Source organism: Schistocerca serialis, chromosome 4, assembly GCF_023864345.2.
Source record: "Schistocerca serialis cubense isolate TAMUIC-IGC-003099 chromosome 4, iqSchSeri2.2, whole genome shotgun sequence".
Taxonomy (NCBI): Eukaryota; Metazoa; Arthropoda; class Insecta; order Orthoptera; family Acrididae; genus Schistocerca; species Schistocerca serialis.
This window is the reverse complement of record NC_064641.1, coordinates 845,523,585-845,551,110: the sequence shown is the minus strand read 5'-3', so window position 1 is coordinate 845,551,110 and position 27,526 is coordinate 845,523,585. Positions and strand designations below refer to the sequence as shown.

General features: G+C 40.7%; 1 protein-coding gene across 3 annotated transcripts in view; it reads right to left on the bottom strand.

The window, feature by feature from the left end:
* The window catches only part of LOC126473471 (mismatch repair endonuclease PMS2), a 143,344-nt gene extending 116,115 nt beyond the window's left edge, over positions 1-27,229 (bottom strand). The window contains exons 1-4 of one of the 3 annotated variants that reach the window (XM_050100544.1): positions 26,854-27,229; positions 26,623-26,782; positions 7,334-7,539; positions 7,055-7,194 (exon numbers count right to left, since the gene is read on the bottom strand). In XM_050100544.1, the coding sequence (XP_049956501.1) occupies positions 7,055-7,194; positions 7,334-7,539; positions 26,623-26,782; positions 26,854-26,988 (641 nt within the window). In that variant the 5' untranslated portion in view covers positions 26,989-27,229. Of the gene's footprint in view, positions 1-7,054; positions 7,195-7,333; positions 7,540-26,162; positions 26,298-26,415; positions 26,481-26,622; positions 26,783-26,853 lie in introns of those variants that run through there. The other 2 variants (XM_050100545.1, XM_050100546.1) reach the window with 2 other exon arrangements.
* Between the last annotated feature and the right edge of the window lie 297 nt (positions 27,230-27,526).

Below are 27,526 nucleotides of genomic sequence, written 5' to 3'. Positions count from 1 at the left end.
TGCATGGACATTAGAGACAGAGTGCATGCTCGGATTACAGAGGAAGGGGAAGAAATCAGCCATGCCCTTTTTAAGGAACCATCACAGCATTTGATTTCGGAATATCATGAAATACCTAAATCTGGATGGCTGGACAGGGATTTGAACCATTATGCTCCCAAATGCAAGTCCAGTGTGACACCACCACACCACCTCACTTGATAACAGATAAACTTTTAGGGGAAAAGGTAAGAGACACAAAAGTCATCTCAGGTGAATGTTTATAAAGTGACCAAAAGCTTCTAGTATCAGATCTAAATTGCATGGTGAAATATACAGGAAGAGGCTAGAAGTTGAATGCAGTTGAGAATAAGAGAGCTTTTCAAAATTGGATGCAGTGAAAAGTGCAAAAGAAGGTGCCAGAGAATAATGAAGAAAAGTAGAATACATACAAAACATCAATAATCAGTTGAGATGTTGAAGTGTGTGGTCAAATAAAAAGTCGAGTAAAAAATACTGAAATAAATGAAAAAAATGGTACTCAAGGATTAAAACAGTAAAATTATTACCAAACAATGGAAAATCCACGATGGAATGTAACAATACCAGAGAAGGAAAGTTGCTACTCACCATATAGTGGAGATGCTGAGTCGCAATAGGCACAATAAAACAAGTGGACCACCCTGTTGCTGAACACGCTGCAAAACATGATACCCCTCATCTCAATGACTGCTTCACAGCCTGTGCCATATGGATCCTTCCCACCAACACCAGCTTTTCTGAATTGCGCAGCTGGGAACTTTCCCTGCAATACATCCTACGTTTCCGTAACCCTCCTGGCCTGAACCTTTGTTAGTCACTGTTCTTACCCATCCAGCCCCCTCCCTGTTCCCATTCCAGCACTACACAGTCATCATTTCACTGCCACACCCAGTCTTTTAATTTCATTTTATTTTTATTCATACTTCTCTCCTTTCCACTACTTACCCCTCCCCCTCCACACCTTCTCTCCTGCCGTCCGTCTAAACTGCAACACTTCACAGTCCCCGACTCCCACCATATTATCCCTCCCCCACCCAGTCGCCGCTCCCATCATGCACTGGTGCTGCAGCTCGCAGTGTAGTTTCAGCTTCCTGAGACTGCAGACGTGTGTGCAAGTTGTGTTTGCGCATGTGTGTGTGTGTGTGTGTGTGTGTGTGTGTGTGTGTGTGTGTGTGTGTGTGTGTGCGCATCGCTATATGGTGAGTAGCAACTTTCCTTCTCCAGAAAAATTATTATTAATGATTGAAAAATGGCAAAGAAAAACAAAGATCCTCCAAGAAAATCAAATTAATGCTCTTGTGTCACAGAATGTATTAAGAACAGCCACACCTGAGCAGGAATATACACATAAGAATAAAAAGAGAAAATTTGGGATACTTCCACTAAGAAACTTTCAAAAGTAGAGAAAATAAAAAAAATACTTTATGGCTTGATGAATAGTATGAAATCAGAAAGCACAGAGATAAGGCAATATAAAAGGAAGAAGGAATCATCAACAAAGACATAGAAAGAATAAGAGAAGACATGATTTATTTTGCAAATTTACTGAATGAGGAGAATAAGAAATACCATGAACCCAGAGTCACTGAACTACATGAAGAGCATTCGCCAATTACTGGACAGAAAAAGAAAATGCTCTGAAACAAATGAAAGGAGCAAAGTCTCCTGAAGATGATCAGTCAACTTCAGATATAAAAAAGGCAGCGGGGATCAATGGAATACCACAGTTGCCCTGAATCTTGGGTGTGATTTGGAAAGAAAATGGGATATGCAGTAACTGGACAAGGGAAATTATAATTCAGATATTTCAGAAAGGAAAATGAAAAAAGTGTACCAACTATACAGATATCACTTTATTATCGTAGAACAAAGATCATGTAACCGGTTCCGAAAAACGTATTAGGAATTAATCTTGAAACTCAGTTTGAAAAAAACAGGATGTATTTATGACTAACAGAGAAACAGTTCAACTTATTTTTACAGTCAATAAATGGGGAAATATTAGGGGGGAAAGAAAAGACCTGATGTGACGACAATGTACATTATGATCAGAAGTACCTGCCCACCCCTGTGTAACACAAAATTGACTATGGATGTCACAAGAGGCAGACCAGCCAGTATAAAAGGAGGTGACAAGCACTGTGTAGTTAGTAAAGAACCAGTAATAGCAGAAGATCAGGAGTGCTCAGTGCCTTTGAACTTGAACTAGTAATTGGATGCCACCTGAGTAAAAAATCTGTCAGAGACATTTCAACTATTCTAAAGCTGCCCAAGCTGACTGTTTTTTATGTGATTCTGAACCGGAAATATGAAGAAACAACCACAGCTAAAACAGAATGTGGCAGACCTCATGTACTGACAGAGAGGAACCTTCATGCATTGTGGAGGGTGCTTGTAAAAAATCACATGAAATCAGCACAAGGAATAGCTTGGCAATTCCAAAGTGCTTCCAGCAGTGTGGCTAGCACAATGACTATGTAGAATCTCAAAAAGAAAAGCAGCACTTCATAACCCACACATTTCAGTAGTAAGTGATGCTTGAGGTGGTGTAAAAGAGTGACGCCACTGGCCGCTGGACAGTGGTCATACATCACACTGACAGTGAAGTACGGAGGAGGTCTTACTACAATATGGTGGAACTGGATTGATTAAACATCTACTCACTAAGTGGCAGCATGAGAACGCACATATAAAAAAAGTTATACGTATGCAAGCTTTCAGAACCAGTGGCTCCTACTTCTGGCAGAAGGGTTGAAGGGGAAGGAAGAGGAGTGAGGGAAAAGGGGTAGAGTTTGGAAAAGTCGCCCAGAATTCGGCATCAGGAAAGACTTACTGGACAGGATGAGAAGGAAAGACTGATTGTTGAAGACTGCACCAGATGAGATTTGAAAACCTGAGAGCTTAAAGGTGTAAAACTGGGTAATATGCAAGACAGAGATTACTGCTAGAACATAGTGCATGAGTTAATAAGAGTGAAAACTAAGTGCATTGTATGTAATAAAAGTGGAAGGGTGCAGCGAAAAATAGACAGTTCAGAAAATGAAAGATATAGAAAACTAAAACAGAGTGAAGAAAGTAGCAGTTACTGTAAAGAAATGCTGAGACATAAGAAATTAACATAAATTAAAGCCAGGTGGGTGGCCAGAACCAAGGCCATATTGTAGCACTAGCTCCCACCTCTGGAGTTCGGAGAAAGTGGTGTCTGGGGGAAGAATCCAGATGGCATGTGTGGTGTAACAGGCACTGAGATCATTTTGTAGAGCACGCTCTGCAACAGGATATTGTGTGTTGCCAGTATACACCCTCTACCTAAGCCCATCCAGCCTAACTGATAACTTGGTGGTAGTCATGTTGATGTAAAGGGCTGAACAGTTTTTACATAATGGCTGGTATATGTATGACCTGTCATTTCACAGTATGGGGTTGTTTCTCATGGATAGGGTGTGGTCCCCTTATTCTGCTTACCAAAGATGCTAGAACTAAAAGTGTACAAACATATTTTACAGTAATGTGCGCTGCATACAGCAGAGGGACAGTTCGGATATGATGACTGTTTGCATCAGCATGACGATGTTTCCTGTCACAAAGCAGCATCTGTGAGGCAATAGGTCGTGGTCAGTAACATTCCTAAAAGGGACTGCCCTGCCCAGAGTCCCAACATGAACCCACTAGAATGTGCTGTAATGTCAACTTTGCTCTTGACCCCAGAGTCCAACATCCTACCTCCTCTGGTTTCAGAATGAATGGGCTGCCATTCCTCCACAGACACTTCAACACCTCACTGAAAGGGTCCCCAGCAGAGTTCAAGCTCTCATAAAGGCAAAAGTGTTCGCTAATAGATGTTCATATACTTTTGATCAGATAGTGCATGACAGTGTGCCGTGGTACAAAATAATGTGTTGCTTAGCAAAATATAATGTCCCTAACTCCCTAATTACAAAATTTCAGATGCTATATGTAAACTGTGAGGAAACATAAACAGGTGCTAGAAGGTGAAATATGTTTACATGAAAGAGAAGTGTGGAACAGGGCACTTCTTTTTCCCCATTACTCTCATCACACTCATGGATACCATAGTGAATAACACAAAGTAAGCAGAAAAAGAAGACCTAAATGTTCTTGTATTTGCAGATGATGTTAATGATGGAGTGAAACTATAACAGAGGTACAGAGGAAATTGAATCCATGGAGCACCATGTTCCAAGATTTAAAGATTCTAATTAAATGTAACTAAAAACACAACAGTGGCAATGCTAATAAGAACACTGGCTCCATGAAACCTATTTCTGCAAAGGAACAAGACTGAGAATGTGAATAATTTCACATAGATTGGTAGTGTTGTGGTACGTGATAGGAGTGTCAAAACTGAGATTCTGGGCAGTAATCATAGGATCCAAATTCTTCAATCTAATATGAAGCCTTGTCTGGGATAAGGATGTCCCTCTAAAAACTCAACAGCCCATTTTCCCATCTTTCCTTCTAGTCATTATGTCATGTAGTCTGGAGAGCTGTGTCATAGCCAAAAGATGCACAAACCAATTACAAGGTTCTGAAATGAAATTCCTTATCACTTCTCTACAAAGACAAGAGTAGATAATATCAGAGCACCACATAACGAGGTACCTGCATGTGGAAGTGATCATGGAGGGAACGCTGATTGCATTGAGACCAATGTGGTACGGCCACATGAAACAGTTGCAGCCTAACCGAATTCCTTCGTCAGTACTAGGAATGGAATATGTCATGATGAAGAGCTGTTGAATATCCATGGAGGAGGTGGGTGGTCTAGATTAAAGAAGACTTTGAAAGAAAAGGAGAGACGCGGGAGGTGGGCATTTTTGAGACCCTTGGTATGATTAATAGAGAAATTACTGTAGCATTTATCACTTGTAATGCTAAAGGTACTAATTACATATAGGCATGCATATTCAAATAGAGAGATATGTAAACAGGCAGAACACGGTGCTGTGGTTGGCAAGGCCTATATAAGACAACAAGTGCCTGGCACAGTTGTTAGATTGGTTACTGCTGCTACAATGGCAGGTTATCAAGATTTAAGAGAGTTTGAATGTGGTGTTATAGTCAGCACATGAGCAATGGGACACAGCATCTTCGAGGTAGCGATGAAGTGGGGATTTCCCCATATGACCATTTCACAAGTGTACCATTAATATCAGGAATCCGGTAAAACATCAAATCTCCGACACTGCTGTGGACGGAAAAAGATCCTGCAAAAATGGGACCAAGGACGACTGAAGAGAATCATTCAGCATGACTGAAGTGCTACTCTTCCACAAATTGCTGCGGATTATTTGTTGGGTCATCTACAAGTGTCAGTGTTTGAACCATTCAACAAAATATCATCAATATGGGCTTTCAGAGCTGAAAGCCCACTCATGTACCCTTGATGACTGCACAACACAAAGCTTTAAGCCTCGTCTGGGCCCACCAACACTGACATTGCACGGTTGATGACTGGAAACATGTTTCCCACTCAGACGAGTCCCATTTCAAATTATATCAAGCAGATGGACGTGTACAGGTACGGAGACAACTTCAGGAATCCATGGACCTTGCATGTCAGCAGGGGACTGTTCAAGCTGGTGGAGGCTCTGTAATGGTGTGGGGTGTGTGCAGTTGGAGTGAGGTGATACCCCTGATACATCTTGATATGGTTCTGGAAGATGACAGGTACATAAGCATCCATTCACGTCCATTGTGCATTCCCATGGACTTGGGCAATTCCAGCAGGACAATGCAACACCCCATACATCCAGAATTGCCACAGAGTGGCTCCAGGAATGCTCTTCTGAGTTTAAACACTTCCACTGGCCACCAAACTCACCAGACCTGAACATTATTGATCATATCTAGGATGCCTTGAAACATGCTGTTCAGAATAAATCTCCACCCTCTCGGATTCTTATGGACAGCCTTGCAGGATTCATGGGGTCAGTTCCCTCCAGCACTACTTCAGGCATTAGTCAAGTCCATGCCACATTGTGCAGCGTGCTTCTGCATGCCCGTGGGGGCCCTACACAACATTAGGCAGGTGTACCAGTTTCTTTGGCTCTTCAGTGTATAATAGTAATTGATTCCAGTTAATAAACCTTCGTAATGCTTGCAACAGTTGTGTAAGACACCTTCTAATCTGGGATTTTTATTGTGATTAGAGATTCAAAACTTCAGGACAGATTTGCTGTTGGGAAATTTGATCATGCTTGATACTCTGTTATCCAGGTACATCCTTGTGTCATGAGTTTCCTTAATTGTCATGTTTATCATTTAGCTCAGGAACATTACTGAAGAGTATGCTAGCAACAAAAATTGGAGGCATAACATCAAAATAAATTTAAAACAGGTTGAATGAGCCTTAACAACACAGCAACACCAATGTAAACGTTTCTGCACATCAACTAGTGATAGCTCTATAAATCTTGTTGGATGCAGGTGTCACACACTGAATACCACTTTCCAGGAATGTAAGCCAAACTGGTGAAACTTATCGCCAACAACTCACATGCCTTGCAACCACAATTGAAGATGAAGTCATTATGTGTGGCTGCAATCCAATCAGGCACAACCACTTCCCATTAACATGGAAAAAGTAACTGCACAAGAAGATGATTGAGAGATGATAACACATCTCCTAAAAATTCTCCTAAACTTGTGCCCCCAGACTTCTAACTTCAAATTCCCAGACAGTCAGTCATCAATGAATCACTTTCAGAGAAAAACGTGCTTTGACAACTTAGCCTCTGTGCTTCAGTTTGAAACCAATGACATTTCTTGAATTTCAAAATGTAGAAATAAGCTTGGTGTTAAGGTAGTAACAGACAATAAGAAATGCTAAAATGCTACAGTACTGATTAATTCAACAAAAAACCATTTCTATCATAGCCAAAAAAAAATTAAAACTTTAATGTGAATCTTGCAGTTATAAAACTTTAACATGGGCTAATTGTTTAAATGAAATGGAAAAAAACTGAAGATATTAAGAAGCTTACAACAAAATGCTTTGCTGCATACAAACCTTACACCGGTGGAGATGAGACAATAAGCATGTAGAATCTGCACCATTTTGCTGAATTCTTTACGCAAGTTGCGCTGGAAGTCCTTATGTCTCACAGGAAATGTTACAAATAGGTTCTTGATGCAGACCGTTGTCCCTACCTATACAAATCATTTACGTCAATTCATACAAATACATGATCATAGATACAGCACATGCACATAAAGAACAAACGAGGTTCCCATCTAGAAAGACTTAATTTAAATAGCGATCCACAACTGACAAACTGTCATCACTCACCTGACGAGCACATGGTGTTTGCTTTGTTATGTGTCCATTATGGTCAAATTCCAGTCTTGTTGCACAACTGGCACTACTGTGGCGTGTTAAAATTGTCAAGTCACCAAGGGCACACAAAGAGTTCAGTGCTTCTCCGCGAAACCCAAAGGTTTCAACAAAACTTAATTCTGAGTAATCCATTAGTTTAGAGGTATGGTGTTTCAGGGCTGCAAAAAAACAGAGCTCACACTCAGATTTCAGATATAAGAGGTGAGGACATCATCCTCACAGGCATGCGAAACACCATCAGACTTATCCGCAGCATGCATACATGCATAGGTTACAGAGTTTATCAGTATTCTTAAATGAACTATACTACAATTGGGAAGATTTCTACATCCACTGCAATAAGCATTGCGTTTATGTTTTACCAAATAACGTAATGAAAGACCTGAAGCCATTAGCACAACATCATCTGTTCCTGCACTGCACAAGAATTTCACAAAATGAAGATCTATTAGGCAATGACAGGCACAGAGGTGAAACTTGTTGTTCTCCTAATACCTATATGAGAAACATGAGCCCTTCATACTATGAAGTCTTAAGTTTTGAGGGGGTCCTCAAAATCGACACAGTGATGAGCTCTGATGTTTCTCTACATAAATAATCACAATATTTTAGCACTGTTCAATTTCACGTTGTAACTAATGTGAAGTTCTTATTTTAGCACTGTTCAATTTCACATTGTAACTAATGTGAAGTTCTTATTTCAACACTGTTTAAGAACCTCCTATTCTGAAATAAAAAAACTACAGCATATTGGTACTATGAGCGAGTGTTCTCATAATATCACAAATGATGATGCAACTGAAATAACAGTGTCCATAATTCTGGCTAAATGAGATAAGTCTAGGTGAAACCTCTGTACTTCTCTGCAAGAATTGGACAAAAACCGTGATTTTGCTTTACCGAACACACGCGTGACAGAGGGGAGTGCAGGCTACAGATGATGTGCACAAGTCCAAGCAGCCTCATTTTAACTCAGGTCCAATCAGAAGCTAATTGTTTAACAGTTTAAACAGCTACTAAACACAAGATACAGACACTCACTATGGCAACTGGAACAGAATTTAGAAAGAAACTGTATGAAACCTTACAAAAAGTTCATCTTCAAATGAGAACCAATTGCTAGCACCAACTTATACATTTCAACATTAGGTCAGCTCCTGATCCTGTAATATTTAAATTACACACAACCACCTACTGACAAAAACACACCAAGGGATGTGATATTCTTCCATAAAATTTTCGTACAGTTTTCTGCAAAATTGGTGGTCCACACTTGTAGAAGGTATAATGCCGTTACAGAGGTTTGTTAAGAGCGATGCATCATAGTATGGCAATATGCTTATCTACATTTCATACCATTGCAGGAAGGATAATGCTGCGGCAGCTGCCAGTTCTGGAACAATGATGACACAGACAGCGATGTGACACTGGATGTGAAGGGACATCACACAATTTATGTATGCACACAATTATGATCACTTGGTGGAAGAAGAACTGTGACCCGAGACCAGCTCTCACAGAAAATGGTAAGTTTGAACTTCAGTGTCATTTGGAAGGGAAGAACATTAGTGTTTAAACATCCCATAAATGACAAGCTCATCACACAACAGAGCACAAGCTCAGATCAAAAAGTAATTGGGAAGGAAACTGACCACAGCATTGCCAGAGGAACCATTCCAGCATCAGCATTTAGACATTCAAAGAAACTGCAGAAAGCCTGGATCTGAGTAACCACACAAGGATTTGAGTTTTGCTCCTGTTGAATATATTTGAGTGCCTCAACCTATGTGCCACCTGTTTAGGAGAAGTGTGACATACTGCTAATATGAACAGCTGACAATGAAGGAGATAAACCAGCAGTCATGCAAACTACAATTAACAAACCACTGCAGCATCAGAATCGAACTGAGTGAATTAAGAACCCAACATTTCCAGTTACATTCTATAGTACATGAAGTCATCTACGTGGTATGACACTTGACACAATCCTCATTACTTGGCTCTTTGTGCACAAAAGATGGACTTAACAATTGGGGTACTTTGCTTTTAGTACACAAAGTGGAGCTTTGTTATGTTTGCACATTCTTTGTGAAACAATTAATGTCTGTAAATGCTAAAAACATTCATGGAGTCTATTGTTCCAGCAAGAGATGTTATGCTGGAAGCAATTAAAATACAATAGAGCAAATCATATTTTGGACTATTGTACCTATGGCTTGATTATGTTATGGCATCATGGAAAAGCTTGACCAGCCCCAAGAATCTAATTAAACTAGTTTCCTTCCTCTGAACAAACCTAAAGGAAATGGTACAAAGCTTACAATAGCAATATCTTGAATAGTTTATGAGGTATGATGATTGTTATGATCCCATGATTCAAAACGTGCAAGGACATGAATAGGCACATTGCGCGTCACCATCCATCAAATATAAAACTCGATACATTGAGAACAAAACAAGCTATAGTTCTGCTCTCAATTTTAAATGAAATTCTGATATCTTACCTACACTTCATTCCCTGCAACACCTGAGCTAAAATCAACCATACGTTAAGTTTAAGCAAGGTGTTTCTATGTCTGCAAACTTTTTAAAATTGTGTGCAATGTTTTACTCAATCTGATGCAGCACAGCACATATGATGGATAACATAAAGTAATTCAGTTCTTTATCGAGTGAAGCTATCAGACTGTAAGATGTTCAAAAACCACATTTTTTCACCTAACAGTTTGAGAAAGATCGAGTTGTAACTATTTCATATCATCAGTGCAGGCACCAGCATTTGCCATGCAGTACAGCCATAACAAAAGCCTCCATCAGCACGGAATGCAGAGAACATGTCTGTGGCACAGGAAATGTTAAACTACCATTTAAAATCAGCTAAATCTGTACATTCATTTTATACTTCCTTGGGTGGCAAAGGCCAATTATGTTTTAGGGTCCAATTTTACATTCCTTTTTTTTTGGGGGGGGGGGGTCTCCTGTCTTTGTGCCATTTTCCTTTTCAATACTGACATTTTCATACTGGTACTGAACGTATAAAACATCTGGAACTCTGAGAAAAACATACAGAGACTGGCAAGTACTTGCAGCAAGATGAAAGAACCTGTTCTCACTAACTTGCAGAAACTATTTCTGCAACTTGACAAAACCTATGGAAATTGACTTCTTAGGAGTGATGTACATCAAAGAACTTACAGAGGTAGCTTCTGTTAATGAATTGTGAAAATTTATTTGCTAGTGTACATACACCATAAGGCAAATTAATTGGCAATGCAACAGTTTTCCTTAACTTATTCGAAATTTTTTACTACTTGTTGGTATGAAGACTATGGTCACAGACAGGTTTGTAGTGTGGTTCAAAGTTTAGATTAGTTTGAAATGTGCCAACAAATATAATACTATGAAAAATAGCTCAAATACTTTTACCTTAGTCTAATCTTATCTTCGCAGTCATGAAAAGTACTTGTGGGGGTTGTAGTATATTCCTAGATTCCTCACCTAAAGTTAGCTCTTGAAATGTTGTAAGTACGCTTTCCCAGAATAGTTTGAGACCATCTCCAAGCACATGTAATTTCAATTCTTTTCAGCACCTCCACAATGCTCTCTTGTGGGTCAAACAAACCTGTGACCATTTATGATACCCAGCTCTGTTGGTATATTTGGTATGGGCCCTACGTACTTCAGAAATATTCAATGAGGTGTAACCGCATGTGTTTTGCAAACAATCTCCATTGTTAACTGACTGCATTTTCCTAGAAACCTACCAATGAACTGAGGTCTGTCACCTACTTTGCCTAAGATTGAGACTATATTAATGTTCAGTTTCATATTCCTGTGAATTGTTACACACAGTTATTTATATGAATTGACCAATTCCATTATTGACATTTTGATATTTTAATCACAGAATACTACATTTGTTTTAAAATTTTGTGATGAGAACAATACTGCTACATCTCTGTGACCCAGCAGAAATGTCGGTACCCTGACATGTCCTCTATCAATAACTCTTCCAGTTGCTGGTGAAAGGCACCAGCCAAGTCCCATGCTGATGTCAAGCCACAGGAAAGGCCCAGCTACCAGGCTGCAAGACTCTTCAAATCATGCTGTGCTTAAGTCTTTACCTCACTTACACCATACTTCCATGAATTGGCTGTTTATTGCATTTCAACTAGACTACATTTTGAACTGCTGTTCTACACGTTATTGACAAATCTGCTAGACCTATGATTATCTGGATTGTTCTCTTGGTGTGTCCTACAATTTACTATGACCTGGTGTGGACAGAAATTGTAAATTATCAAGTCATTGCCATGTGTCCATATTTTCTGTGTAATAAAGTGTGTTGAATGGTAGTAGATGTAATAATGGTGATGAGGACCCTTAACTTCGTGTGCATGTGAGGACAACAGACCAAGCTAAGTGACCATGGATTCAGAATTCATAAAATTGTAACAGCAACAGCTGCAACTTCAAATGCAACAGCAGATACAAGAAGCAGAACTACAAAAGCAACAGCTGCAACATCAAATGCAGCACCAGAGCACCAGCAGAAGACAAAAAATTCTTTAACAGTAGCAACAATTTACACCACATCAACTCACCAACTAGAACAGTGTCTGCTGCCACCATTTGCACAATTTCATTCAGAAAACAATTACTATGACTTATACCACAAGTGTCAGCAGAGTAGCATAACCAATGTCACTTTTCTGCTTTCTCCTCACCCCCAAATGTTATTTCTTCTTCAGAAATTATGTCCTCAAAATTAAACTGAGTAGTTTTGGTTTGCCTAAATCCATCATTCTCTCTGCAAGCATTACAAGCAGCAAACAAAAGTTGTAGCAGCTAGGCTCATATGTTTTCTTTGCCATAAGCAGTAACAAAGCAAAACAAGGATAATGGAATGTAGTTGAATTAAGTCAGGTGATGCTCAGGGTGTTAGATTAGGAAATGAGACGCTTAAAGTAGTCAAGGAGTTTTGCTACTTGGGGAGCAAAATAACTGATGATGGTCGAAGTAAAGACGATATACAATGTAGACTGGCAATGGCAAGGAAAGCATTTCTGAAGTAGAGAAATTTGTTAACATCGAGTATTGATTTAAGTGTCAGGAAATCGTTTCTGAGGGTATTTGTATGGAGTGTAACCATGTATGGAAGTGAAACATGGACGATAAATAGTTTTGACAAGAAGAGAATAGAAGCTTTCGAAATGTGGTGCTATAGAAGAATGCTGAAGATTAGATGGGTAGATCACATAACTAATGAGGAAGTATTGAATAGGATTGGGGAGAAGAGAAGGTTGTGGCACAACTTGACCAGAAGAAGGGATCGGTTGGTAGGACATGTTCTGAGGCATCAAGGGATCACCAATTTAGTATTGGAGGGCAGCGTGGAGGGTAAAAATCGTAGAGGGAGACCAAGAGATGAATACACTAAACAGATACACAAGGATGTAGGTTGCAGTAGGTACTGGGAGATGAAGAATCTTGCACAGGATAAAGTAGCATGGAGAGCTGCATCAAACCAGTCTCAGGACTGAAGACCACAACAACAACAAGCAGTAACATTAGTCATATCCAGCATGGGCAGCTGATGTCAAAGGGCTGACTTGTAAGCATAAGTTTTTGTTAAAAATGAAAATGCCAAACAATCCTACGCTGAATTATTGGTGTGTAGTGTCATAATTCTGTATGCATGTGAAAAAATAGTTTGTGCACAGACACTGAAATTAAGAAATCTTACTCTCGAAGGAGTGTTAACAACAGCAAAAACTTTTGAAAGCTCAAATGCAGCACAGTACCAAGTTGACGAAAGCAGCATTATCCCCTGTAAAAACCATTTAAAATATCTAACACAGTCCAGCTTAATTCCGATTTAGGGACAAAGCCCAAACAAGCCCACAGCAGCACATATTTGACCCACAATATCACTGCAGTCCCTCTACACCCACCCTCACAATACCAATGACAGGAAGCAGTGTCAGGGTGCTCGGATTGTTTTGCTATATGTATCCACACTCAGAGTCCTTGTAGGGAAATGTGCCATGTACAATGATGTAAAGGGCATGTGGCAGAAGTTTGCAAAGGTGGCACTGCAATGCAATGACAAAACCACAGCAGCATGAACTCATTACAGCTGAACCCTTTCACAGAGCAACCACAAAAGTTTTTTCTCCCACTAATGACCAACAACCAATCAATAAAATTTCTTGTTAATACCTGTTCGCATGTTTCTATTATAAATGAAGAAACAATGCTCACACTGGTTCTTCGTCTCCTCAGCCAACATCACAAAGATTAAAATCCCACACCAAGCACCTCACAATTTTGCACAATACAGGCATAGTAACAGCATTGTACGAAGTCACCCATCCAATTGTTTTCTTAATTGTACCATCACATCAGGCACAAAGAACTTTTGCTTTTGGTTTTAAAATAGCAGCTGGCATCAACATTGTGTCAGCAGTTGTACCATCTGATGATCCTGACGTACACACTGAATTTTCAGACTTTTTTCCAACAGACTTAGGGTGTGCAAATAATTATGTAGCTCACATTCAGCTACAGTCTTCTGTAGCACCTCACTACTTTAGAGCTTGACCAGTGCCAGATGCATAGCGAGATGACCTCAAGTCCATATTACATTGCCTGGTGCAACAAGATGTCCTCACACCAGTCACGTCTAATTAATGGGCAACACCACTGGCAATTTTACAAAAACCATATGGCTCACTAGATGTTTGTAGTGACTTTAAATTAATTATAATGGCACAATTAGAGATTGATGTGCATCTCATTCAAAGGTCGTAAGAGCTCATATCAAGACTGTCAGATGGATAATACTTCTCAAAACTGATCTATCCAAAGCTTATTTACAATTGCCACTAAACAAACGGTCTCACCATTTCATGGTCATCAACATTCCACTTGAATTCTACAGAAACAATAAATCACTTTTCAGAATTGCTAGTGTGCCAGTAATTTTCTAACAATTTTTGGAGCAGTTGATATAAGACATTCCAAACGCAATCAATTATTTGGATGATGTATTAGTAAGAGGCATTACAAGATAGCAACATCTTGTGAATTTACATCTACTGTTCCAGACATTACAACAAAATGGAATAAAGTACAACCTAAACAGGTGTGAATTCTTTGAACAGCAAGAAAAGTAATTATGCCACTTATAGAGTTGTAAAGGATTTCAACCTACTCAGCAACATGTGGAAGCCAGAATAATAATAATAATAATAATAATAATAATAATAATAATAATAATAATAATAATGAGTTCTTTCAAAGTTAAAATGCCTTCAGTCTTTTCTCATCAAAATACAATAAATTATCATGCCAAAGTTATAGCAAGTGCTGCCCAGATCAGAAAACTCCTTAAGAATCCACACAAGAACAGTGAAAAATATGAATGGACGTATCAGTGCCAGGAGGCTTTTCACAAGCTAAAACATTATCTACAGTTAGTTCCATGTCAGGTGACACATGTCCCCTCAAAATGCCTTATTTTGGCCACTGCTGTTTCGCAACATGGCATCAGAGCCATAGTTTTTTCACACAGTGATTATAGGCATGAACAACCCATTGCACACACATCCAAAATGACTACATTACCCCGGATCAATCGTTCATAGAAAAAAAAAGCAGCACCCTAGCTATAATATTTGGTATCTGAAAATTCCATACATTTCTTTATGGCACAGTATTTTACCTCATAGCAGACCATAAGCCATTAATTTCCTTGTTCAATCCCAAGAACTGCCTTTCACAAAAACCACGCAACGCCTGCAACTCTGGGACCTCTTCCTCAGCAATTACAATTACTTAATTCATTGTCAGCCAAGAGCACAACATGCTAATGCAGATGCCCTTTCCAGACTATTATGGGACCAGACCCCACATTTGAATTTCAGGAAACACTGTGCTTTCAAATAGGTGGCATCTTAGAAAACTGCTTACAAGAGTTTTCTGTAACTGCTTCTGTAATTGGGAAGAATACAGCTGAGGATCTTATCCTCAAACACATTATGAAATACATTTAATAAGTTTGTCCACTGCCCACCCCACTCTCTCCCAGAAATCTGGACAGACCTTTCCCTGTAAGACATGATCCACAAGGTGCAAGGAGTACTGATGCTGAAATCAGATGACAACAGCTGCAAGGTGCTCATCCCACTGCCTCTGTGTCAGTGAGAAGTAAACATACTACACACTGACCACTGGGAGATAAGACACATGAGGACACTCATAAACTGGCATTCCTAAGGCCCAACAACAAGCAGGACATCGAGAGCACAGCTTGCTCTGTGAGAGCTGACATCAAGCCAGTCAGAAGCACCTCAAGGTTTCCAAACCTGGCCTAGGTTGCAGCAGCCTTGGCAGTGCCTCCATGTGGACATCACTGGCCCTTTCCTCAGAGATATGTGGCTCATTGTCACAGATTAATTTTCCAAGTTTCTTTACATAGTCTGAATATCAAATCCCAAAGCAAGGGAGACAATAAGCACCTTGCAGAATATTTCTGACCTCAAGGGGGGGGGGGGGGGGGCAGAAACAATTTTTACCAACACTGGCCCTCAATTTTCATCCATTAGGTTTAAGGATATCTGCTCTTCGAACAGCATAATGCACCAGACAACAGTGGCAGTCCACCAAGCCTCCAATGGTGAAGCCAGATAGTTTGTCTACACCTTTAAGGTGCAGTTGCAGAAGATGCCATCAGTAACACGCAAGACCAAGGTCCTGACCCAGCTGTTGCTCTCCTACAGGACCACACTGACACAGGGATGAACTTGGGCAGAACTGATGCAAGGCCACTGACAGTGAACCCTCTGAGGCCTCCTGGCGCCTACAACACACTTACACCAGTCCAAACATTGCACATTGCCTGCTAGTAGAACACGCCAACAAGCTGCACCCACACTTAGCAGCTTCTACCTCAGGTCAACCACCACTATCCCCAGGGCCAGCTGAATACACCTTCAGACATCCATTAAAGCCACAGTCACAAGCTGAAGTGCTACTGGAGCTGATTCGTTGTGAAATTGGACCCTTTCCCTCCTACAGCACTGCTCACTTCCAGCAGGGGCATAGAGACTGGATCAGCAGCTCCAGTTAACTACAGCATTAGCACCATGCTCCCATCACAAGCAGAGGACACAGTGACACCAGACACAGAGATCAACAGCAAACCATTAGGTGGATCACCTATCCACATCTATCATCTCCTTTACGGTGGTAATGATTCCGACAGGGACACTTCCTGCCTTACACACCGATTACAGGGAAGCAGAGGTGTTACATCTCTGTCATCTGACAGCACCGTTGATACCCTACGATGTCTGCTATTAATGGCTCATTCAGCTGACATCATATGGGTCTGTCTGTCGGCATCAAACCAGAGATAAAACATGGCTGTCAGGTGGCTTCAAGACACTGTTATGCTAAAATCTCTACCTAGGTTACACCATTCTTTTGTGACTTGACTGTTTACTGCATTCCAACTAGCCTACATTTTTGATTGCTGTTCTATAGATCGACAGATTTCTGTTCTATAGATTGACAGATTTCCTTGATCCTGGACTATCCGCATTATTCTCTTGGTGTTTCTACAATTTATGATGACCTGACATGCACTGGAGACACGAACTATCAGGTATTACAGTGCACCCCTATTTTCTATGTAATAAAATGAGTTGCTCTGCAGTAGAATAGTACATTTCTGTACATTTGAAGCAAGTTGTAAATCTTTGTAACACCTTGAAATCTCATCAAGATCTGACTCAGTATTTGTACAGCTTTTTACAAGCAGTATTTGAAAAGAGGTCTGAAGCTACTGTTAACATTATCTGCAAGGTCATTAATATACAATACAAACAGCAAGGTCCCAACACATTTCCCTGTGGCACAACTGAAGCTCCTGTTGATGACAATCTATTCAAAGTAACAGGCTGCATCCTTGCTGTCAAGAAATTCTCCACCCAGTCACAAATTTCACTCGATACCTAGATTGGTGTCAAAGAAACTGAATGGTAGTTTTTTGGATCACTTCTGCTAACCTTCTTATTGGTGAGTGTGACTTGTGCTTTCTCCCAAATATGGGGCACAGTTTTTATGTTCGCATGATCTATGGTACATTATAGTTAAAAAGAGGGCGTCAGCTTTCCCAGGAATTCCGTGTAGAATCTGATAGTGCTTACATTCGGCCCTGAAGCTTTGGTCAATTTTAGCAATGTCAAATGTTTTTCAATAGCACTGATACTAATATCTACTTCATTTATCTTTGTAACAGAGCAAGAATTAAACTGGGGCAAAACTCCTGGCCTACCTTTTTAAAGGAGCATTTGAAAATGGGGCACAGCATTCCTGCCTTTGTTTTGCTCTCTTCAATTGCAGTTCCTGTGTCACCCATGACTGTCTGGACACTAACTTTGGGGCTACCAAAAGCTTTTCCATATTACTAGAATTTCTATAGGTTCTTAAAGAGATCTTTTGATAATATTCTAGTACGATAGTCCTTGAAGACTTCACGCATTGTCCTCTTGACAGCCAACTGTGTTTCAATTAGTATATCTCTATCTATAGCACCTTTACACACACACACACACACACACACACACACACACACACACACACACACACACACACCGTTCCAGTGGATGGTCAATAATTTTTCTAAGCTTGAGCCAACTTTCTTTCTACAGCCTCCTGCCCTGTGTTAAATGATACAAGTTCCTTGTCAGGATATGATAATATTACTTATTTCAGCTAGCTGCCCTTTGCACTTTGCTAATCACTGTAGCTTCAGATGCTCCATGGTCACCGACACCATTTTCATTGTGGACATTCTCAAAGATGTCGGTTATTTGTAGCCATTGGATCCAATTTATTTCTATCACATCATAAGTGGGTTTCCAAACTATCTGTTCTTGGTAGTTTTCAGAGTAGCCTATAGATTTAATATTGTTTTGAAGGGTGTCTTGTCACACCCTCACTTACAAAACTGTGAATATCCCAATTTATTGTTGATTAAAATCTACTCCAACAATGACAGTCTGATTGGGGAACATACTTACTTGTGAACTGAAGTTTTCTTCTCAAGTTTTTGGTTACATCTGAGGCTGAGTTTAGCAATCAATAGAAAAATACAATTATAAGTTCATGCCCATCCTTGATAGTAATCCTTGTCCAAACAAATTCACATTCAGCTTTAATTTCTATCTTGGTGAATTTGAGCTTTTTGTTTACTTTGACAAATACACCAAGCCCACTTGCCATTAGCCTTTACTTTATGTGGTGTCACCGCCAGACACCACACTTGCTAGGTGGTAGCTTAAATCGGCCGCGGTCCATTTAGTACATGTCGGACCCACGTGTCGCCACTGTGTGATCGCAGACCTAGCGCCACCACAAGGCAGGTCTCGATATACGATAGAGCACTCGCCCAGTTGTACGACGACATTGCTAGCGACAATACGGACAAAGCCTCCCTCTCATTTGCCGAGAGACAGTTAGAATAGCCTTCTGCTAAGTCCATGGCTACGACCTAGCAAGGCGCCATTAGCCTTACCTAGTTTGAGAGTTATCGTATAAATGTCTCAAGAAGAACGCTGTATTCATCAAAGAATAAAAGTTAAGTATAAAGCAGCTACGTACTTTTCTTGCTACCATTCAATAGTTATCCTGTTCCAGACTTGACGCCAGTCGGCGTGTGTGTACGCGTGCCTTTCTTTCGGCTCCCTTCCCAGTGTGGCGTAGCAAGCTTGTTACGCCACAACACTTTAAATATACACTTAAATTTTCAACAAAAATCTCACTGCTATGAAGTTCAGGGTTTAACCAGCTTTATGTACATTGTAGTACATGAGATCCAGTGCTTTTCAGGAGTGCTTGATACTCTGGCACTGCTTCAGTAGTTGAGCACTAGGATTTTAATACTCTCAGCTGTGTGAAACATTTCTTTTGATCTTATACTGCTACTTCAGGGTCCCCTACAGCTATCATTATATGGACTAGATGGAGAGAGAACTAATCTATAGAAACTTGTGTATGTCCTGCACACAGCTACATGGGTAAGCAGCCTATTAAAGGGGGTCACAATCTACATCTACATCCATACTCCGCAAGCCACCTGACAGTGTGTGGCGGAGGGTACCTTGAGTACCTCTATCAGTTCTCCCTTCTATTCCAGTCTCGTATTGTTCGTGGAAAGAAGGATTGTCGGTATGCCTCAGTGTGGGCTCTAATCTCTCTGATTTTATGCTCATGGTCTCTTCGTGAGATATATGTAAGAGGGAGCAGTATACTGCTTGACTCCTCGGTGAAGGTATGTTCTCAAAACTTCAACAAAAGCCTGTACCGAGCTACTGAGCGTCTCTCCTGCAGAGTCTTCCACTGGAGTTTATCTATCATCTCCATAACGCTTTCACGATTACTAAATGATCCTGTAATGAAGCACGCTGCTCTCCATTGGATCTTCTCTATCTCTTCTATCAACCCTATCTGGTACGGATTCCACACTGCTGAGCAGTATTCAAGCAGTGGGTGAACAAGCGTACTGTAACCTACTTCCTTTGTTTTCGGATTGCATTTCCTTAGGATTCTTCCAATGAATCTCAGTCTGGCATCTGCTTTACCGACGATCAACTTTATGATAATTCCATTTTAAATCACTCCTAATGTGTACTCCCAGATAATTCATGGAATTAACTGCTTCCAGTTGCTGACCTGCTATATTGTAGCTAAATGATAAGGGATCTTTCTTTCTATGTATTCGCAGCATATTACACTTGTATACATTGAGATTCAATTGCCATTCCCTGTACCATGTATCTATTCGCTGCAGATCCTCCTGCATTTCAGTACAATTTTCCATTGTTACAACCTCTCGATATACCACAGCATCATCCACAAAAAGCCTCAGTGAACTTCCGACGTCATCCACAAGGTCATTTATATATATTGTGAATAGCAACGGTCCTATGACACTCCCCTGCGGCACACCTGAAATCACTCTTACTTCAGAAGACTTCTCTCCATTGAGAATGACATGTTGCGTTCTGTTATCTAGGAACTCTTCAATCCAATCACACAATTGGTCTGGTAGTCCATATTCTCTTACTTTGTCCATTAAACAACTGTGGGGAACTGTATCGAACGCCTTGCAGAAGCCAAGAAACACGGCATCTACCTGGGAACTCATGTCTACGGCCCTCTGAATAGCGCGAGCTGAGTTTCACATGATCGTCTTTTTCGAAACTAACGCTGATTCCTACAGAGTAGATTTCTAGTCTCCAGAAAAGTCATTATACGTGTTCCAAAATTCTACAACTGATCGATGTTAGAGATATAGGTCTATAGTTCCGCACATCTGTTCGACGTCCCTTCTTGAAAACGGGGATGACCTGTGCCCTTTTCCAATCCTTTGGAACGCTACGCTCTTCTAGAGACCTATGGTACACCGCTGAAAGAAGGGGGGCAAGTTCCTTCACGTACTTTGTGTAAAATTGAACTGGTATCCCATCAGGTCCAGCGGCCTTTCCTCTTTTGAGCGATTTTAATTGTTTCTGTATCCCTCTGTCATCTATTTCGATATCTACCATTTTGACATCTGTGTGACAATCTAGAGAAGGAACTACAGTGCAGTCTTCCTCTGTGAAACAGCTTTGGAAAAAGACATTTAGTATTTCGGCCTTTGGTCTGTCATCCTCTGTTTCAGTACCATTTTGGTCATAGAGTGTCTTGACATTTTGTTTTGATCCACCTACCGCTTTGACATAAGACCAAAATTTCTTAGGATTTTCTGCCAAGTCAGCACATAGAACACTACTTTCGAATTCATTGAACGCCTGTCGCATAGCCCTCCTCACACTACATTTCGCTTCGCGTAATTTTCGTTTGTCTGCAAGGCTTTGGCTATGTTTATGTTTGCTGCGAAGTTCCCTTTGCTTCTGCAGCAGTTTTCTAACTCGGTTGTTGTACCACGGGGGCTCTTTTCCATCTCTTACGAACTTGCTTGGCACATACTCATCTAACGCATATTGTACGATGGTTTTGAACTTTGTCCACTGATCCTCAACACTATCTGTACTTGAGACAAAACTTTTGTGTTGAGCCGTCAGGTACTCTGAAATCTGCTTTTTGTCACTTTTGCTAAACAGAAAAATCTTCCTACCTTTTTTAATATTTCTACTTACGGCTGAAATCATTGATGCAGTAACTGCTTTATGATCGCTGATTCCCTGTTCTGTGTTAACTGTTTCAAATAGTTTGGGTCAGTTTGTCACCAGAAGGTGTAATATGTTATCGCCACGAGACGGTTCTCTGATTAACTGCTCAAGGTAGTTTTCAGATAAAGCACTTAAAAAAAATTCAATGGATTCTTTGTCCCTGCCACCTGTTATGAACGTTTGAGTCTCCCAGTCTATATCTGGCAAATTAAAATCTCCACCCAGAACTATAACATGGTGGGGAAATCTACTCGAAATATTTTCCAAATTATCCTTCAGGTGCTCAGCCACAACAGCTGCTGAGCCAGGGGGCCTATAGAGACATCCAATTACCATGTCTGAGCCTGCTTTAACCCAAATTATTTCACATTTCGGATCTCCATCAATTTCCTTTCATACTATTGCACTTCTTATCGCTATAAACACGCCTCCCCCTTCACTGTCCAGCCTGTCTCTGCGGTATACATTTCAATCTGAGTTTAGAATTTCATTACTGTTTACATCTGGTTTCAGCCAACTTTCTGTCCCTAGTACTATGTGGGCATTGTGACCGTTTATTAATGAGAGCAGTTCTGGGACCTTTCTATAGACACTCCTGCAGTTTACTATTAGCACATTAATACTGTTATTACCTGTTGCATTTTGCCTACTCCTACCTTGCCGCGTCTCAGGAGGCGTCTTGTCAGGCCTAGGGAGGGAATTCTCTAATCTAAAAAACCCACATGTGCAATCCACACATACTCCGCTACCCTTGTAGCCACTTCCTGCGTGTAGTGCATGCCTGACCTATTCAGGGGGACCCTACATTTCTCCACTCGATAGCGGAGGTCGAGAAATTTGCACCCCAGATCTCCGCAGAATCGTCTGAGCCTCTGGTTTAAGCCTTCCACTCGGCTCCAAACCAGAGGACCACGATCGGTTCTGGGAACAATACTACAAATAGTTAGCTCAGATTCCATCCCGCGAGCAAGGCTTTCTGCCTTCACCAACTCCGCCAACTACCTGTATTAACTGAGGATGACCTCTGAACCCAGACGGCAGGAGTCATTGGTGCCGATGTGAGCAACAATTTGCAGTCGGGTACACTCAGTGCTCTCTATCGTCACCGGCAGGGCCTCCTCCACATCTCGGATGAGACCCCCCAGCAAGCAGACAGAGTGAACACTGGCCTTCTTCCCCGACCTTTCCGCGATTTCCCTAAGGGGCTTCATCACCCGCCTAACGTTGGAGCTCCTAATCACTAATTAACCCCTCCCACTGTGTGCCTGCTCCGACCTTGCTGAAGGAGCGGCCACATGTCCACTCACAGTAAGATCAGGCGATGCCACACGGCCAGCCTCCACATTGACCCTCCGCCTCGTGCGCCGCGAATGCCGCTGAACCCGCCACTCCCCTTGGGGAGAGGGTGGCCCAACCGCACCCGGTACCCGCGAAGATGTCTCGACAGCAGGGACAGTGGGTGAAGCATGTAACACCTGGGGTGTACCATGCGACGCACCAGACTCCACACTGCCGCTACACTCCGAGGCAGCAGCCTGATGACGGCTGACCGCAGCCATCAACATGCTCAGTTGTTCGCGAACAGTGGCCAGCTCCTCCTGTGTCCGTACACAGCAGTCACACATCATATCCATCCTAAGAAACCAATTTACTGTAGAGAGTTAATCAACTTTTAACTGGACTGTTAATTTACTAAAGGCAGCTGATAGTTGACTAAACTGTGGTTACTAGACACTTCTTGTAGAAAACAATGAAAATAGCACTACCTGTCTCTGGACTGTATTCAAAACAAACCCTAGCACTACTGGCACTATGGCTGACTAAAGGGACTCTCTCTGACTGTATTCAAAACAAACACAAAATCTATGGAGCACTATTACTAGCACTCAACAATTAAAGCTTCCTAAAAGCAAAAACACATGGAAGATTAGGTGACAAGTAAGAAAAATACAGTTAATACTTAAATTAACATAGCTCGCTGCACAGCAGACGTGACAAAGATGGCAGTTACGGCGACACTGTTCTGGGGACCATGCTATGTAGATTCTGAGATTCACTGAAATTCAGTGAGCAAAGCTGATGTTCCCAACTTTCTTTGTCAGCCACTGGATTGATTCAAGTATGACCTCAGAGCCCAAATGGCAGACATTGTTTGGTCCTTCAGTAGCTGCTGGAACTGCATCTTCAACATTCTGAATGTGGTCTCCAGGCATACACTCTGAACGCACATGCTGAACCTTCCCATCCCCTGCCGCCATTTTCATAAGGAGTACCATTATTTACCAGATATTTGAACCGCCAGTGATTACTAGTCCCCTACCCTTTTGTGTTTGTTTACTCTTAGCAGAGGAGACAGCATGTTTCCCAACAAGTCTCACTGACTCAGTTTCGATTTCAGTGGAAGATACGACATAGAACTTGTTGGTTAAAGGCTGCATATAATACACTTATTTCTATCTGATTCCTGTCTCCCTTGTTCAGAGCCCCTACACCAGGGATTCACAGAGTGGGGCCCATCATTAATACGATGGCAGCTTGTCCCTCACCATTCATTCTTTTCTATTTCTTTGACTCTTCTTGTATTACGAAGCAAATCTGTTGAGTCTCTGCCTTCGTGTCACTGGAAACAATCAAAGTTATGGTAGCTAACACATTAAAATGCGCTTGCCTCATTGGATGAATGCGAACAATGTATTTCCATAATGAATGGAAAAAGAGAGAGAGAGAGAGAGAGAGAGAGAGAGAGAGAGAGAGAGAGAGAGAGAACTGCCTGCAAAGCGATGCGTCAATTTTGCACTTGTCTACTACAAAAATTGAGCCACACATAAAAGCAATTGTGAAATCAATGGAGTATTTTTTTGAAATTAAATTGTGTAAATATTGCTCCTACAAAAATATACTGTTGTAACTAAATTTATTACATAAAATGAATATTTTTGAAACATATGGTGTGAACCGATTATGTATGTGGTAATTTTTTTGTGCTTCCATTGTCACTGCGAGGGGTTTGCAGCCCACTGTACTACCTTGTCTGAACACTCTTGATGTAGACCTACCAATGTCATACCACTAAGTCAAGTGAACAAATGTTGATAGATTCTGTACTTCCCATAGAGGAGATAATATCCACAGGAGATTATAGTACTTGAGGTATCCTTAGTACTACCAGTACTTGTAGCCCTAACAGTACACTAGCTGTACTCAGTTTCCTATCATCTGACAGTAGTCAGGGCAATCTCCAGCTGCTTATAACATATAACTATCTTATTCTGTACCCTAGAACAACATTCACGGAATGAAAGCGTTATGGCTGGTGCAAACACACAACTGTAAATAAATAATTTTAAACTAACATTGCTGATTCTCTTTTAATTTCCATACCTGTTAAGCAGTAAGGATTACCCATTCTCTTTAAGAACTGTATCAATTAAAACCAAAGAGATTTCTGGTATGACAACAGAAAAAGCTGGAATAAAAATTACCGATTCCTTTAAACTGCTTCGAACCTTCCAATATTTAATGGGTTGAGAACTGTACAAGCATTAAACACAATTTATTATAGTTAACTAAAATGCCCATTACAGAAGAAACACAGCTAATGGATTGTGTGTTCCTGAAAGTTTTGTTCCCTCAACAGAAATTTGGTGTTTGGAGGCATAAGCAAACTAAACACCTGCCAAGAACTCATCTGCACACTTGGAAATACGGAAGCGTCCGATCCCACCCGTCTGCTTTGACCCATGACGTCACAAATATGGCGGAAACAAGAACACACACACACACACTTTCCACAAGAAGCCTAATGACACTAACGGGACAAGCGCGGGAACTGGGGTGTTTTGGGTGGGGGGCAAACTAAATATAAACAAATTTAGACGCCTTGCATAGCTACAACGTGTAAGTGAAGACAGCCATGCATGAATACCCACCCACCTCCCCAGGGGTCGTAACCCCTGCAACCCATAGAAGATAAAGATGCTTCAGTAGCTGATTAGTGTTTTTTGTCTTTTTAAAAAAAAATCTCACGGGATAGAACGAACAGATCAGAAAGATAAATATAATAAACTAAAACAGAAATTCAAGGAAACATAATTAAAATAAGTTATAAGTGCTTTTAAATTAAAAAAAAAAAAATCTCACGAGATAGAACGAACAGAGCAGAAAAGTAAATAAAATAAGATAAAACAGAACTGGAGACAGCCACACTCAAACCAAACTCCACGCAGTCATGAGGTCACACACAACACCCTTACGTCACGGGTCAAAGCCGACACGTGGGATCGGACGCTTCTGTCGACCCACACACTTTTGTACCTGACTTTATTAATATTCGTATTAGTTGTTGTAACAACTCCTTCATGTAAATGGATGATGATGATAGAAGGGATAGGGTGAAATGGGTCAACTGAACCTACCAATAGTATAAGTCATTTTCATACCACCATGCTGTGGCATTATAAATGTGAAAGCAAAAAGAGAATGGAACACTGACAACACTGTATTATTTTTTTGAATGTACATTATAATAGCATACTGACGTGTAGCGTTTCACAAGGTTTAGTTTAGGTCATATGTATCAGTTAATTTGTGAGTTTGTGAAGAGGCAGCCAAGGTTTCGGTTAATCCAGTGAATTCTCACATTCACACATCCCCTATGGCCCTTTAATGCCTTTCATTATGACGAGTTGCACTGTACACCCCTAAAAACACCAAAAAAAGCATGCATTGAGGTAAAACTACAATATACATGGCCAACTGCTGGTTTGCTGTGGCTTCCTCAACGTCACATACATTTTTTCCATAAACGCAAAGATCAGTAAAGCCGCGGTGATGTTGTTTGGTCCCTCCCCCAAAGCAACAAACCAAAGCCGCGGTAACGAGAAGAAAAGATGCAACTAAATACTCCATTAATTTTCGTCACACTATAACTCTTTGCGCAGTCTTATCTATACAATAAAGATAATTTTAGAAATTGTTCTTTGCGAACTTCATACTTACTCAAAGCCTGAAAATCTCTTTCAACGACGCCCGATCCATCATCACAGACTTCTATTGTATCACTTCCATAGTCTTTCAAAAATACATCTATATTGCGTGCACCAGCGTCCAAACTATTTTCAACAAGTTCTTTAACAGCAACTGCTAAATTTAAAACTACCTGAAATTGGAAACAATTTGTATGCGCAAGTCTGAAACCACCAACAGAACACAAAACGGAACAATATGCACCTGTGCTGAGCAAAGCTTGCTCGAAGATTCCTTGTCAATTTGATGGATAACACTTTGATTTGTTTCTTCACTTCGGCACGTAAAATTTTTCAAATCTAATGTCGTTTCGGTTTCGGCTTCTGGATACACATCCATTCTGATCCAAGACTGTGAAAGGGAAAATTTTTATATTGGGTGAACAACCACTTTGGCTGACACACAAAATAATGTTTTCGCTTTCCTAGTCATTTTTCATAAATCTTTTGACACAATTTTGCTTGTAACAGCGCGAAACCATGTAAACAAACATTTCGCGCCATCCAGAGTTCACATACACAACCACCAACAAAGACGCAAGATATACAAATATTTCCACTGACAAAGCTTGCGGCTGTTGCTGTCAGTCCCTCGACCATAGATATTTATGGTAGAAGTGTCAGTCAGAAAGCAGAAATATCTCTGGAGTAAGCAAGTTTTGAGTTGTCAACACACATTGCCAGTCCGGTCACGTCATCTCGGGACACTGTAGAATTGTGTAGGTTTACCAACAAAGCGCCCTGTACATTTCGAATGTCATAACATTAGTATAGCCAGATTCCCTTCGTAGGTACCGTGGATCTGAAATAGACCTTTCTCAAACATCATAACAGTTTGTGTTTGATACCTGGAATAAACACCAATCCACACTGGTCTT